Below are 16,527 nucleotides of genomic sequence, written 5' to 3'. Positions count from 1 at the left end.
TGCTGAGTATGAATTCATTCTCAGTATGAATTGCCTAGTGGGTTTATTCTTTTTCCTTCAGGCTTAGGGTCGTTTCGTGCTTGTCCTTGCACAGAACAGTAGCTCTCACCTTCAGAGGAGACAAGGCTCATTATGTAAATATAAATTACTGGGTCCTACTCTCTTGAGTTTCTGATTTGGTAGGTTTGGTAGGTTTGGTAGGGCCCAAGAATATCTGTAACAAGTTCCTACGTGGGCTAATCCTGATACTACTGGTCTGGGGAACCACACTTTGAGAGCTCCTGCATTACCCAGGATAATTAAATAGAGAGTAGCTGAGTCCTTAGCGCAAACATGGTGTGCTACTTTTGGTGATTTTTAGTAGATAAGCCTCACTTTTTTCAACTCCAGGTGCCACCCATCAATCTTCAGAAGGCTCTCTTTGTGCAACTATTAAACAGTCTGAGTAATGTACATCCTATTACAGGTTAAAATGTACCCCTGAGAAACTGGATCCCTGATTTATTGCTGGTAGGAATCTGTAATGATCTAGCCACTCTTGAGAACACTTTGGCAGTTTCTTTCTCCCCTGGCTGCACTGCACAGCATGTGAGGTCTTAATTCCCTGACCAGCGGTTCAATCCATGCCCCCTGCAATGGTAGTGCAGGGTCACAACTGCCGGACCACCAGGCAAGTCCCCTGGCAATTTCTTAAAACACTAAACTGGAAAACTACCATAAGATTCAGAAGTTAGATTCCTAGGCATGAATCCCAGAGAGATGAAAACATATGTTCATATGAAAACCTACCCATGAATATTCATAGAAGCTTTATTTATAATAGCCCCAAAGTAAAAAGTCTGAAATACTTTTAATGGATAGATGGTGAGACAAACCGTGGTACTTCTATGCCATGGAATACTACACAGCAGTAAAAGTAAACGGTTGATGTGCAGCTACTTGAATGATCTAAAGGGAATTATGTTGAGTGAAAAACGCAGTATCAAAAGGTTGATCCCATTTATATAGCATTCTTTTTTTTTTATAGCATTCTTAAAATAAAAAAATTATAGAGATAGGAGCACATATTAGTGGTTGCTAATATGTTAAGGTTGGGGTTGAATGGGTAAAGTTATAAAAGGATAGCATTAGGGAGCTTTGTGGTGATGAGACAGTTTTGTTATCTTGATTGTGGAGGTGTTTACATGACTATACATGTGATAAAACTGAATCGAGCTTTACAGACCCACAGATGAATGTATGTAAAGCTAGTGAAATCTGAACAAACTCTGGACTGTGCTGATATCCATTTGCTGGTTTGGGTATCATACTATAGTTATGTGAGATGCCTTCTGTGGAGGAGACTGGGTGAAGTATACATGGACTGCCTATACAATTTTTTGGGGAAACTTTCTGTGAATTGATAATTATTTCAAATTAAAAATTTTTTAAATATATCAGAGATATTCTCACCTCCCAGAAGGATTGCTGTCTCTCTGAGTAAACTGCCAACAAATTTGTGCTTTTCTTTGTTAAATGTTTTTCATACACTGCTTTTGTTCCTTCCGTTAGGAAAACCTCCTGATGAGAATTCACTTCCACATTGCTGATGAAACCAAAGAGGACATATGTACTGCCCAGCACTGCATCTCCCACCAGAAGTTTGCGATGACACTGTTTGAGCAGGTGAACCTTATCTTTATCCCTATCACTTCTTAGACCTTTTCTTTAAGAACACTTTATCTGAGGATGTAGAGTGTCACATGGGGGCCAAAGCAGTTAATGACTGTGGCCTACTGGTTTCACTTTTTTTTCCCCTGGGCTTAGTGTGTATGTACCAGCTGTGGCGCCACTTCTGACCCACTGCCTTTCATCCAGATGGTGCATTATATCTCCACTACTTCCCTTTGGTGAGTCTTACAGCGTTTCGTTCTCTGTATTCATAGGCATTTCTGAGTTTTAACCAAAGGCTCCCAGGTAGCTTGTAGCCTTATTGCTGAGTCTTTGCTATACCATGGGATCTCAGAACAGTCATTTTGAATAACCTTTGTTCTCTTCCTTTCCTGTCCTATCGTGGGAGGAGGAATGGGGATTCTGTGAGCTTTGGATTTGGGACCAGCAGGCTCACTTACTCTGTGGGACACTGAGGCTGGTCAGGACAAGGGGTTTTAGCACAGTGGACAGAGGAAGGAAGTCAAACATGTGAGTTAGGAATCCGCATGAATGATTTATTTGATTTAGCTATAACTCTGTACAACTCCCCAAATCATCCCCCTTCAACTTCTCATCTCAAAGCAATCAGGCTATTTGTATGCTGGAAAGACGAGAAAAACCCTCACCAAGCATGTTTGGTGAGCTGCTGCAGAATGCCAGCACCATGGGGGATCTGCGGAACTGCCCGGTGAGTTGTGGGGTTCAGAGTGGAGAGGAGAGCCCTGGAGTTAGTGGAATTAAGGCAGAGCCAGTGAGAAACATGTCAAACTGACCTGATATGTGTATTTCAGAGCAACTGTGGAGAAAGGATTCGGATTCGCCGTGTGTTGATGAACGCACCACAGATTATCACAATTGGGCTGGTATGGGACTCGGACCACTCAGACTTGGCAGAGGATGTCATTCACAGCCTGGGCACCTGCCTTAAGCTGGGTGATGTGAGTGTTAATTACCTGTATCTCTCACTTGGAGTTCTTATATCTTAGTATTGCTCAAGGGCAATGAGCTCTAAACACAAAGGTATATCCTAAAGGACAAATATTAAAGAGTTTTGAACAAATGGATTGTGTGTATATGTAGACATGCATATGCATGCATGTACGTGCTCACATACCTTCTTTGTACAGGTGGCAAAGGCTTTCTGGAAGATATGGAATGATCTTGGCCTTGAAAGATACAATGGGCAGAGTTTAGTTATTGATAAGCATGAAGTAATTCAGTACTTCCTTAGTGATCCATTGGTTAAGAATCTGCCTGCCAGTGCAGGAGACATGGGTTTGATCCCTGGTCCAGAAAGGTCCCATGTGCCACAGAGCAGCTAATCCCATGTGCAACAACTGCTGAGCCTGCAGACCCTAGAGGCTGTGCCCTGCAACAGAAGAAGCCCCTGCAGTGAGAAGCCTGAGCATCACGACTGGAGAGGAGCCGCTGCTCACTGATCTAGAGAAAGCCCCCACGATGAAGACCCAGCGCAGCCAAAAATAAATAATTTTAAAAAATCAAATAATTCATAGAGTTATCCTGTGTTCTGCTCATTGTTAGTTAATACCAGCATGTTCATCCATGGGAGGTAGTGAGGTCAAAGAGGTGAGCAGTCCTGACTAGTGCTGCTGTGGGCGATGAAAGAGGTAGAAGTTGGTCACATGAGTCCCAGATATTAAATTCATGGTGAGGAACCAGTGTCTGTTGACACTGTAACGAATTGGCTTGGAAGAGAATTCTAGTGTTTTTCCATGCATCTATTCAGGGGAATAGGGAACAGACTTCAAACATGGGGTCATTGCCTTATCAGCTGCATGTCCTAGTATAGGCACAGCCAGAATTTTCCTTCAGTTCAGAAGAAGAGCCGGGAAGCTTGTAGTTTCCTTTCTACTGGTTTCTCTCTCTGATGGTCCTGTGACTAAGGAGATCCTTTGTTGTCTTTTAATGTCATTAAGTTATGGCTGAGAATAAGTGGACTACTGGGATCTTATTTTAGATTTCCTTGCCAAAGAATCTCTGACATAATAGCTATGCACAATAAAAATCTCATTTTTTTCCAAGTTTCTGTAGCATATGTTTTCTCTTCTACTTTTGTTTTGTTTTTATGATTGCTTTCTCAACGAAACAGGTTCCTTAAGGCAAGAGTTCTTGCCTTCAAACATTTTATATGTCTCTTTGTACCCAGGACAGTGCTGGACATCTTGGAATTGAAATACTAGTAACCAGTGTGAAGCAATTCCTCCTCCTAAGGCCTTTCTTATCCTCTACTTAGTGTCTCAGGAGGAACTTTATATTTATGGCAGCAGCTGATAAATAACTTTTGAAACTTAAGAATGTTTTATTCTTTTTTTCCCCCCAACATTCCTGGCTCCTCTTAGGATAAGCCCCAGCAAGAAAAATTATTAAAATGCATGAAGAAACATCACCACCTTACCAGTTTGACCATTTTCTCTCTTTTCCTTAAATTCTGCCTTTTTAGGTTCATTACTTAGGATAATATGAACTAGCAAAACAAGAAGCAAGTCAGTACCTTAATTAAGAAATGATGGAGTCTTCTGAGAGGTGATATGAGAGGATTGAGTATGTGACTCTTCTTTGCTTTCTCCTCTTTCCCCACAGCTGTTTTTCAGAGTGACAGATGACCGGGCCAAGCAGTCTGAACTGTACTTAGTAGGAATGATCTGTTACTACGGCAAACATTACTCTACGTTCTTTTTCCAAACAAAAATCCGCAAATGGATGTATTTTGATGATGCTCATGTCAAGGAGGTAGGAATATTCAAACCCTTCTTGATGTGTTTGGTGACTGGAACAGAAAACTACAGTTATTTGTCTTCAGTGTTTCATTTTCATAATTTTATTGTCTATCTGCCTGTCTTCCCCCAACAGAACAAGTTCCTTGAAGACAGGATCAATTTATCTTCTATATTGTCTTTGAATCCCCTCACCAAGCATTCAGCACAGTTCTGTATTTATAGTTAAAAGGGCTTTTTAAATACATTCATTGGTTGATTTGAGCAAAAACAATCTAATGTCTCAAATTAGTTTATAAGCTTAGCATGGAATTCAGAATTCCAAATCTTGGAATTAACAGTGAATAATGCTTTGTCTCAGGACTGCTATAAATTGTTCTCTAGTAGTTATCTCCCTGAAATACTCCATCATGGATTAACGTGTTTTGGGATAGTATAAAAAAAATAAGGCCATGATGATATTTAAAGCTGGAAATTTGGTGCTATCTAAACCATGGAGTGTGTGGTTGAAGTAGTTTAAGTGATCCATGTGAGTTAGGAAGCCTCTTGTGATAAGGTTAGCAGCTAGGAAATTGCTGACTCTAATCTATCCCAACTTGTGGACCTTTCGTAATATCTTCCTCAAATAGTAAAGTGGGAATTTGTCTAATTCCCTGATTCTCTTCTTCGTCTCTTTTTCACTGTTGTAATTTGGGCAACTTATGTAAGTTCTTTGAGCTTTAGATTTTTTTATTTGAAAAATAATACGACCACCTTATAAAATAGTAAATAAGATTTGTATGAAAAAAGCACATAAATGTGTTTCGGTTAAAATAACTCAGGTATACGTTGACTGAACGTCTGTTATGAAATAAGCACTGCGCTCGCTGTCTGACTGCAAGAACACACCATCTAAGAATGTGACTGGTCTAGACTTAGGAGAGAGTCAGTGTGGGGATTTGATTGGAGTGTTGTTTCCACGGCTATCCTGTCACTTTTTCCCACTGCTGTGGCCGCACTGAATCCAGCACAAAGCTAAAGCTGCAGGGTTCAGCTGTCCATTCTAAGTAGTTTGACATTTTATGTCCTGCCACGTGTGAACTCTGAAACGGAATGTCACTTATTCTAAGGCAGTCTGTGAGAGAGTTTCTGTGTGCTCTCTAGATTCATACAAGTGATTTTAATATTTAGGAGAAAATGATAGAAATGCAGATTTCAAGCAGGGGCTTTTATTTGATGTCTGTGAAAAGAATTTGATCCCCAAGTACAATTGAAATTGCCTCACATAGCATATTCAGCTTTGAGAACTTGTATTCATATTTCACAACTGAATTGATGTTTTACATGAAGAAAAATAATTTTATTCATCATTCCTATCTGTTATAGGGTTTTAGCTAAAAGGATTTCACAAAAAAAGACTTAACAAAAAATTCATTGGTACTTTCCTGGTGGTCCATTGGTTGAGATTCTGTGCTTTCACTGTGCAGCAGGCACAGGTTTGATCCCTGGTTGGGGAACTAAGACCTGCATGCCTCATGGTGTGGCCAAAAATTTAAAAAAAAAAGATTTTGTCTTAAATTTAGGTGTATGATCTCTTCTGTTATCTTTTTACCCAGTTCTTGTCTTTTCATCTCTTTTTCTTTAGAAAAATAGCACAGAAAGATATATGTTGAATTATGGACATGAAGTATAATTGGTCTTGCTTTTCTGGTTGTTCTGGTTCAGATTGGGCCCAAGTGGAAGGATGTGGTGACCAAATGCATCAAGGGGCATTATCAGCCTTTGCTGCTGCTTTATGCGGATCCCCAGGGTACCCCAGTGTCCACCCAGGACCTGCCCCCCCAAGTTGAGTTCCAGTCATACAGCAGGACATGCTACGATAGTGAAGATTCAGGTGAGCAGCCCAGCTCTTTACTTTCCTCCCTCCCTCTGGCCATGTGATGACTAGATAGTAGGGTCTTAAAGCCATGAGCCTAGCACTTGGCTGGGCTTGGAGAAAGGTAAAGCAGATTTGCCAGCTTGCACTGAAGCCCAAGTTGCGCCAGGCTTAGTTTCCTTCACTGTTGTCTGAAGATGTTGTCTTGATCACCTGGCCCCGATTCAGAAGTCAGAAGGAAGTTATGTTGATTTAGACTGAGATATTAAGTTTATGAGGAAACCTCATTATTTAACCATCTCATATTGCTAAGGTGACTGATTCTTACTAGCGATTTAACAGTGACGTGAATTGTTAGGACCAAGAAAATGATGAGTTACTACAAAGCTAGTCACTTTGTTTGGGATGAGAGATTTTTGTTTTAAAAGGCCAAGTGCAGAAGCAATATTCCTTAGCTGTTCACTTCTAATTCAATTATTTGGAACTTAAATCGTGTTTTCCTGTGGAAACAATTTCAGCTTTATTGCTAAGATCTCAGGCTGTCCCTCAGAAATTCATCCTATAATAGAAATACAACCCTAATGGTTTTGGCTTGATTCCTAAAATGAGGAAAAAGTCATGTTCTTTTTCCTCTTTTGGATCTAGGGCTGGATGGCCCTGAGTATAATTTTGGAAGAGAAGAGACTCGTCTCTGGACTCTCTTCCTCTTCCTTTGTGCCTCCCTCCCACTTGGTGTGCTCCCTCCGCCCTTGCACCCCACCCAGACCGGCTCTGCCGCTTCTCCCTTCAGTCAAACACCCCTTCACACTGTCGTGCTTATCGCAGCCGGGTGTGCAGAGGAAAGCAGCCCAAATGAACTGATTCACACCAGAGTATAAATGACTGCCCCTGAATGTCTTGTGCATATTAAACATGCTTATGATTTATAATATCAACTAAATTTTTACAAATGAGTGCTCTGACAGTATAGGAGAAAAATTATGGGATAGGGAAGCAACTTGTTATGTGTGCCAGGTCAGCCTGGGACTTGCCATCTAACTAGATTTTACTTTCCACAGTGTTTTCCTTTCTTCTTACTTTTCCCTCCTTAGGCTTTCTAAAAGCCCCACAGTTTTTCACAGTGGCAGGCACATTGAGGGCTTCAGCAAGGTAGGGGCAGGAGTGGGAGGCATCATTTATATGTGTGTGTGTCATCTGAGGTTGGGTGTCAGAAAGAACGGCTCTGGTATATCCTTCTTATCCAACTGTTTAGGAAATTCCTACCTTGTGGGCCTTTGTTGCCACCCAACTCTTTGCCCCTCTCTCTGTCACTGTCCTCTCTCTGCTCACCTTTGCCTATCTCCTCCTTCCCTCAGGGAGGGAGCCCTCCATCTCAAGTGACACTCGAACAGATTCCTCAACGGAGAGCTATCCCTACAAACACTTCCACCATGAGTCTGTGGTCAGTCACTTCTCTTCTGATTCTCAGGGGACAGTCATCTATAATGTGGAGACTGATTCCACGTCTCAGAGCAGTCGGGACACAGGTAGGGACTTAACACAGTCAACCCTGCCTGCCTTACTCTGTTCTACATAGAGGGTCTCCCAAGGAGAAGGAAACGGGGCGAGTCAGAAATGTTTCTCATGCAAAGAGAGCAATGCAGAGAACTTGGGTAATTGACTGGGATGAAAGGAAGCAATGCCAATTCTGAATGAACAATGGTGTTCCACTGGACATGTGCCTGTCAACAGCACCTTCTCAGTAAGGACCATTGTAATGAGATTATTTATGTGATTATAATGTGATTGTTTATCCTGAAGTCTTTTTCTAAAGACTTTTCTCCTGCTGTGCTCTTGATCCCTCATTCTCATAGTGTCCCATCAACCCTTGTGATCCTGTACCTCATCACATTCTCATCCCAAAGGGTTTTGTGAGCAGGGACGTATTTATGGATGGGGAACCTGCTCATCACCTTGCTAGGCTTCCTGAAGGACAGAGAACCAAAAAGATGAAAAGCTAGCCTGTTTGTTATTGTGAATTCCATGCAGAGAACATTCTTGAATTGTTCTGTTAATCTATGGAAGATTGTGCCTGTGTCAGTAGAAGAAATCATTACAGGATATAAAAGGAAGAACAGTGAGTGACTGCTGAGATGAAAAGCTCATCGTTGGAAGCATAGCACAGTACCCATACTCTTAGAGACTTGGGAATTAGTGCTCTCATGGCTTCAGATTGGTGGTTTACATTCTATGCATCCCCTTAAAAGAAAAGAGAGACCCTCAAACATATTCAAAAGTATACAGAATAGTATGCAGCCCCTTCATGTCCCTGTCACCTAGTTTCAATAATTATAACTCTTTGTCGTCTAGTTTTATCTGTACCTCTGGCCACTTCCCCTACTCGTGGATTATTTTGAAGCAAATCCCAGACATTATATCCCCTTTCCAAAAGTATTTTAGTATGTATCTAAAATAATCATCTTTTAGCATATCATTAACTTCTTAAAACCACTAAATAACCAGTGAGTGTTCAAATATCCTATTGTCTATAAATTTCATATTTGTAGTAGTTTTTTTTTTTTACTCAGAATCCAAATGAGTCACATTGTAATGGGTTGATAAATCTTGCATATCTTTTAATCTGTTTGTGCTATAGTTTCTTCTCATTCTAAATTTTACTGATTGTGTCTATATGGTAAACTTTAGCATATTTCTTTGTCCTCTGTATTGTTTATAAATTGGTAGTTGGATATAGTGTTTTGGTCAGATTCATGTTGGATTTCTTTTGATGACTATTGTATGAATGACTATGGCAAAGTGTGATTTTTGTTAGATGATATTTCTGAAACGGAACCAGGGAGAAACCAAGTCACAGGATAAATGAGGAGAGTCAGGTTCATTTTAAGGGTTTGTGAATGGCTGGGGCTGGGGAAGCATGCACATTAGTTTAACATTTGTGGATTTAGTTGTTCCAGTTGATTTCCTCCTTTCTTAAATCTTTCTTATCAGCCCAGAGATTGCAAATTATTAGATAAAAGCAATAAAAGATTGTGTTGGTAAGTGATTGTAAATATGTAGCCATATCATTACATCTTATACCTGAATATGTATAAGGATTTTCATAACCAACATATGAAAGCAAACTTCTGCTAGCTCTCAGACATGTTGAGAACCCTAGGGGGTTTCCTCCAAGTCTACATTCCAGTTTATTTCAGTTGCTTAATTCACCTTTGGCTTCCAGCAGCTTAGACCTTTAGAATCTGACTGTGGTCAGATCATACATATGTACATACAGTGTGTACATTTACATACTGTGGTCATGAAATGTGGCAAGTTACATAAAAGAGCCCAGATCTCCCGGGTTTCCCAGAGATTAGTATTGAGGAACTATGAAATGTAATCCCTGGGTGAAGTCAAATTTGGTAAGACTTGGGTTATGGCTGGGAATGATTTGAATTATTCAAAGTTCAAATGTCCTTTGGGATGATTCACACTTAACGCATGTTTAGAATTGGGTGTTAAAGCCATACACAGTCAGAGCTTTCGTGGGCAAAGGCTAGGGCCCCTGGGATAATATCAGATGTAACAAAAATTAGCCTTCACTTAATTTGTGTTGTTAAATAAATAGAAGGAAAACTCTGTCTTCTTTTGATGAGAATTAAAATACATTGATACATGACATTCTTATATAATCTTTAAAACTTTTGCTTTTTAAAAAGTACCAAGTGATGTATCCTTCTGGGTCACCGGGAAGAATTATGAGGGAGATTGAGACTGGTCATTGCTCAGGAGACACTGTAAATTTGGAAATTCCTGATAAATACTGAGCTTCTCTGCCTTTGTCTGCTGAGAGATTCCTGCTGCACTGAAATCAGATACGTAGTTTTGGCCTCTACAGCTTCTGATCCCCTAAGTTTGGCGATGCTGCCATGAATCCCAAAGGGAGAGTAGGTTCTCAAATGTATGGAGGTCAGTCTCAGATACCAACTTACCTCATTTCCTTGTTTTCTTCAGGACACCTGACTGACAGTGAATGTAATCAGAAACTCCCATCTAAGAAAGGGTCATTGATAGAGCGCAAGAGGAGCTCTGGCCGGGTCAGGAGGAAAGGCGATGAGCCTCAGGCCTCAGGGTACCACAGTGAAGGCAAGCCCCCCTGCAGAGCTTCTCTTTCTTTCTTTACTCTATCTCACTTTTGTCACACTTCAGCCTGTGGCTTCTTCTCTCTGCTCAAAGGCCTTTCTTTTTCGACTCTGGGGTCTGGGTATCCATGATGGCTCTAAACATTTACAGTTGTTTCATTCTTTGTGTTTTTAGGAGAAACATTGAAAGAGAAGCAGGCTCCTAGGAATGCCTCCAAATCATCCAGCAGCACCAACAGGCTAAGGGATTTTAAAGAGACAGTCAGCAATATGATCCATAGCAGACCATCCCTGGCTTCTCAGACCACCCTAGGACCTCCTTGTGCAGGGAAGGGAGGAGAACAGACCGACAAAAAACCTCCTCGGAGCCTGCCTTTACACTCTCGTGACTGGGAAGTAGAGAGTACCAGCAGCGAGTCAAAATCCAGTTCTTCTAGCAAATACCGTCCAACATGGAGACCCAAACGAGAGTCTCTGAATATTGACAGTATCTTTAGTAAGGACAAAAGGAAGCACAGTGGCTATACCCAGCTTAGCCCGTTTTCTGAAGATTCAGGTGAGAAGATAATTAGGGAAGAATTGAGCTTTTGAATAAAGTTGATTGATATATATATATATATAGCCTGAGGTTTCTGGTAGACTTGGCAAGGTACATTTTTACCTTGAAGGGTAAGAATTTTACCCTCCTGAGTGGCCTGTTGTGGATATGAGCTCAATGAATGAGTCACTAGAGGGAGGGGTTAGTTCTGTCTTGTTTTGAGGCAGATGCTAAATCTACCTCTTTCCACACTGTCCTTTGATCGGTATAGCAAAAGAATTTACACCAGATGAGTCAAGCAAGCCACCTGCCTGTGACGTTAAAACTGGTGGACCAAGCCCCCAGTACAAGATCTGGGGCCCAGCACGGCCAGGCTGTCACCTTTTAGAGCAACACCCTCGCCTAATCCAGCGAATGGAATCTGGCTATGAGAGCAGTGAGAGGAACAGCAGCAGCCCCGTCAGCCTGGATGCAGCCCTGCCTGAGAGCTCAAGTGTCTGCAGGTATTGTTTGGCCTTTGAATAGCTGTGTTGTTCCTCACAGAAATGTAAGCCGCCAAGAGGCTTCTTAACTCACACAAGCTGAAGAGATGCACTGTCTTTCCCCCTTGTGGGCAAGCAAATGTGGTCTATCAATTTCTGTGGCAGCAGCACCCTCTGCTGGGGGAAGAAGCAAAGGCACTTGAGAAAGGGGAGACAACTTTTTTAAAGTGTTATATATAAAATAACTGGCAAACTTAATGAAAGAATGAGTTAGTGAATTGAAACTTGTATACGATCAGAGAGAAAATCCAGTTGTTGTTTATTCCTGCCTTTTGTTTTACTATTATTTTTTTTTAGGTTCATCAGGGATTCTGTGTCTTATGAAGCCAATGATGTTCATCATTCCATAAGATAATGATGACAGCTTAACAGTGGTCATTGCACCTTGTCCATAAAACCCATTTGCTTTATATATTTCAGATCTCCATACATTGTTTTTTTACTGAGTTGCCTCAGAGACAAGTTTGCTAACAGTATAGTTGCTTTGAAAGGAGGGACATCATCCAAAAGGTTGATAACTATATCACCATACTTTCCCACTGCTCTTCCCTGACCTCAGACCCTGTTCAGTTTAACACATGCAAAGATGCTATAAAAGTGTAGGAAAGAGGAAGGCAGTCTATATGAGAACATTTGTTTATTAATTCATTAAAGAAATTTTGTGCCAGACACACACAAAACGTGAATGAGGTGCGATAAGATGGGGAAATGAATGGGTGTTTCGATATTCAGAAATAGTTTACCAGATATTTTAATGTTAGTTTGGTGCTTTAGGTTTTTGTTGTTGCTTTTGGAGGGAATTTGGTCCTACGCATGTTGCTATTTACCAGCGTTCTGATGCTTTCCTTCGCCTCTGGTTTCTGTTTTGAAGGGATCCAAGTGCTAAGAGGTCAGCAGGGTTGGCCCCTTCCTGGCGTCACATCCCTAAGTCTCACAGTAGCAGCATCCTGGAGGCAGACTCCGCTGTGTCCAGGAGTGGCTGGATGAAGAACCAGCCCCTTTCAGGTAAGTGGAGGGACACTGGATTTGGACAGCTGGATTTCACTGCCAGTTCTGTCTGGGAAACAGCCTAACTTGAGCACATTTGAAATGAGAGGGCAGTTGCGCTTCGTTCCACCAGAATGTGAATGTGGAGGCGTTTGATCTGCTCTCTCTCCAGGTTTATCTTTTTCACTGTTGTTCTATCACAGCCCTCCTGCTTGCTCCTTTGCTTCTGGTGGAAGCAAGAAGGAACAGAAATATGGTGAACAGTGTCAGGAGAACCTGCTTTCCTCCGAAGAATAAGTCCTGGGGCTTTCCTCGGTGTAGAGGCATCCTCTTGGGAATGGACTTTTTATTGTTTATTCCTCTGAATTGAGATAACAAGGAGGACATGTAGACTCTAGACAAAATTGGGAAATGAGCAGGTCAGAGCTACCCTTACCCCTGCCTCTCTATCCTGCCTAGTATCCTTGCTTGGTTTTTCCTTCTTGAACGTGCCTGTGTCCCTCCTTCTCCAAAGAAGCTCTAAAGGGATGATCTGACTCTTTTGCACTAGATATATGTGACTGGAAATGCGTGAAAATGTGCTTTCTTTAAGAGAAGCTAGTATTTTCACAAGTCAAAGCTTAAAGATAAAGGAATATTGGAATTTTAGGCATCATACACCAAGCATAGAAATTTGAGGTAGTCATAGATTTTATATCCTATTTGCATTCTTCTCACAACACGCATATATACTTAGAGTGCATATTCAAATAAGCAGAATGAATAGATCCTTACTTAGAGCAGAAAATTGAGGTAATTGCTATATAGTCTCCCCAAGATGGAGACTTTTTGTGATTTTTGAGGGAAGATAATATGTATTCAGTATTGTTTACTCAGCTGAGGATTTCTGGGATCTGCTTGTCTAACTTAAAAATCAACCTTCTCTGAAAGGTGTGTTTCATCATCCCTCTCTTTTTCTGGTATGTTAGATGAATTGGGAGTCGCATGTGTGGGCAGAAGTTTAATTATGATCTGATTTAATGAGCATCTGAATATAGATTTGTGGCCAGCTCACTAGGGAGATGAGGCCAGAATACTACACGGCAAACTGTAGAGATGAGCCCAGGAACTTTACTGGTTTGACAGCCAGTTCTCTTAATGACCACGGAAAGTTCCTAGCGGTGGCTGGAAGCATGATATGCAGCAGAAATAAAAAGGTCTGAACTCTTTCAGGTATGAGTGAGGGGCATAGACTGCTAACATCTGGCAAAGCAGAACAATGCATGTAGGGGCAGATAATCTCTGAAATTCTGGGCTAGAGTAGGTTACAGTTAGAAACCCATGGAAGAAATTTATTCTTCCTAATGAAATTATAGGTTTAGTTTATTTCCCACATTTTGTCTCATATTGACTAACATGGCTTTGATATACCCGTGCTCTTACTTCAGCCTGTTCTCCCTTCTCTTTTCTTTAACAGCCAATAGCTTTTCAGTACACTGAAGACTGAATCTCATGACTTCACTGATAGCCCTGATTCTAGACTAGCTGTATAGAATTCACCAACTGGATCCGTCAACTTGTAAAAGATATTTGGCAAGGAGCTAGAATAAATTCCTTATATACTGTACTACACTACCATCCTCCTTGTATAGTAAACTATTTTTTTTTAATCTGGTGACTGATCACTCTTTTAAAAAATTACAGAGGTTAACACAAGTCCAACAGTTTGGTAACTTGCGCTGTGCCTCTTCAATTTGAAGGAAGTAGTGTTACCATTCGGAGAAGGCGATGGCACCCCCACTCCAGTACTCTTGCCTGGAAAATCCCATGGACGGCGGAGCCTGGTGGGCTGCAGTCCGTGGGGTCGCGAAGTCTGATGCGACTGAGCGACTTCCCTTTCACTTTTCACTTTCATGCATTAGAGAAGGAAATGGCAACCCACTCCAGTGTTCTTGCCTGGAAAATTCCAGGGACGGGGGAGCCTGGTGGGCTGCCATCTGTGGGGTCACACGGAGTCGGACACAACTGAAGTGACTTAGCAGCAGTAGCAGCAGTGTTACCATTATGGTATATATCTTTCTACATCTCTTTCTATGCTTTGTATTCTGTGTACAAGTATAATGATAAGTTTATTGTAGTTGTTGTTTAGTTGCTAAGTTGTGTCCAACTCTTTTGCAACGCCATGGACTGTCGCCCACTAGGCTCCTCTGGCCATGGAATTTCCCAGGCAAGAACACTGGAGTGGATTGCCATTTCCTTCTCCAGGGGATCTTTTTGACCCAGGGATCGAACCCACGTCTCCTGCATTGGCAGGTGGCTTCTTTACCACTGACCCACCTGGGAACCCCTAAGTAAATTTATTACTACCATTTAAAAATCAATAAAAGGAAGTTATACTATAGATATTATTATATCACTTGGCTTTTCGCTTAATATATCATGGGTATCCTTTTAGATCTATTTGATTCCATCTATGAACACTGATAAAATTAAGGTTTACTACTATGGATATTTTACAAACTCATTTGGAAGGAGGTGGAAATTAAGGGAGAGAAATTGACTTGCTTGAAACTTCCTGGTGAGTTAGTGGCAGTAGAGAATGCTCCTTAGTAGTTAAAAGCTTGGATTATGAATTTAACCTATTTGACTTTAATTCAGCTTTACCATTTGCCATCTTTGTTATTTTGGGGAAGCTGTTTATTGTCTTTGTGACTCAGTTTCTTCATTTCTTAAAATGTGGGCAATAATAGTATCTACCTCACATATTGTTGTGAGAATTACATGAAATAATACAGGTAAAAGTGCTTGCAACTATGCCTGTCACATAGTAAATACTCAACAAATGTTAGTTGCTATGTTGTTATTTGTGTTATAAAGTGCTCAATAAATATCACTCTTATTATTATTATTCATGGCCCAGGCCTCATCCTGAATCTGATATGGAAAACACTATCCAAATTTGCATTCCAAACTGAAGCCAAGAGTTCCAAAGAAAAAGCAGTGTGGTGACCAGGAATATAGCAGGTGCTTAGTCTTGGTTATGGGAAAGTGGCGATTTCTCTTCTCCCTTGCTTGTATTCCAGGTGGGGAGATATCTTCCAAAACTGAACTGGATGAATTGCAGGAAGAAGTGGCCAGAAGGGCACAGGAACAGGAACTTCGAAGGAAACGAGAGAAGGAATTAGAGGCAGCTAAAGGGTTTAACCCTCATCCCAGCCGCTTCATGGACTTGGATGAACTGCAGAATCAGGGTAATTGTTGTGAGCGTTAGGTTGTGGGCGATGGGGACAGAGAGAGGGGGAAGGAAAAAGGTATTTGAGTTCATAAATTCTGTCTTTTCTTTAGCAGAATTATATTTTATCTTAATTTAGCCATTTCAGTGAGAACTAAAGTAGGAGGTAACAAGCCTGTTAGATAGAGACAGGCACTGATTTGGGGCCTGTTAAAAGCTTGTAGATTAGAGATAGTACATTGTTCATGAAAAGTATTTCTGATGAGCAGCTATAGAAGGTGTAAATTAAACTACTCACAGTTCAGAAACAGCAGAAAAAGGCAATGAATGAACCACACTGACTGTGAGGGGAATTCTTCAGCAGGAAGATGCCCTTGAGATTTCCTACCTGGAGCTTCAGGGAAGTGGATCTGCCAAGGAGGTTCTAAGAACAAGAGGCTGACTGCCTTTTCATCCTCTGATGGTTCATTTTCCAATCTCACACAGTTTTCCTGGCCTTTATTTCAGCTGCTCTGGCTGCCCCAAATTAGTTACTGTTTTTTTCTTCGATTGCTTTAAGATGTCGTTTTACACCAGGAGAGACTAGCCTTCAAAATAACAGTTTAAAAAGGCTGAGGTATCTCTTTTAAATAGGCTCTGAAACCTATATCTCTGCTTGTCTATGAAATAAATCTATTGTTCAGAACCTCCAGCCAGATACAGCAGATTGTGCTAAAGCAGTGTAAAGAACAGGAGCCTGGGCTGTTTTGGGTGGCTGCTTTCTCTTGCCCACTTCTTTCTTATTATCAACACTCAAAGAAACTTCCTGGGCTTTTTGAGGGGCCCCCTTTCTCCTCTGATTCTCCT

General features: G+C 41.2%; 1 protein-coding gene across 16 annotated transcripts in view; it reads left to right on the top strand.

Annotated features, from left to right (window-relative positions):
- Positions 1-16,527, top strand: part of USP54 (ubiquitin specific peptidase 54) — a 130,166-nt gene that overhangs the window by 88,276 nt on the left and 25,363 nt on the right. For 11 of the 16 annotated variants that reach the window (XR_011253018.1, XM_069572070.1, XM_069572074.1 and 8 more), the window contains 12 exons: positions 1,552-1,665; positions 1,807-1,889; positions 2,275-2,380; positions 2,484-2,630; positions 4,294-4,443; positions 6,132-6,300; positions 7,638-7,808; positions 10,276-10,407; positions 10,579-10,959; positions 11,213-11,444; positions 12,355-12,488; positions 15,533-15,700. Coding sequence is in view for 15 of the 16 variants with exons in the window: in XM_069572070.1 (XP_069428171.1) it covers positions 1,552-1,665; positions 1,807-1,889; positions 2,275-2,380; positions 2,484-2,630; positions 4,294-4,443; positions 6,132-6,300; positions 7,638-7,808; positions 10,276-10,407; positions 10,579-10,959; positions 11,213-11,444; positions 12,355-12,488; positions 15,533-15,700 (1,987 nt within the window). In the remaining variant the exon portion in view is untranslated. The remainder of the gene's footprint in view (positions 1-1,551; positions 1,666-1,806; positions 1,890-2,274; positions 2,381-2,483; positions 2,631-4,293; positions 4,444-6,131; positions 6,301-7,637; positions 7,809-10,275; positions 10,408-10,578; positions 10,960-11,212; positions 11,445-12,354; positions 12,489-15,532; positions 15,701-16,527) is intronic. The other 5 variants (XM_069572082.1, XM_069572084.1, XM_069572080.1 and 2 more) reach the window with 1 other exon arrangement.

This window comes from Ovis canadensis, chromosome 25 (genome assembly GCF_042477335.2).
Source record: "Ovis canadensis isolate MfBH-ARS-UI-01 breed Bighorn chromosome 25, ARS-UI_OviCan_v2, whole genome shotgun sequence".
Lineage (NCBI taxonomy): Eukaryota > Metazoa > Chordata > Mammalia > Artiodactyla > Bovidae > Ovis > Ovis canadensis.
The sequence above is the reverse complement of the archived record's forward strand: the minus strand, read 5'-3'. Positions and strand labels throughout refer to the sequence as shown.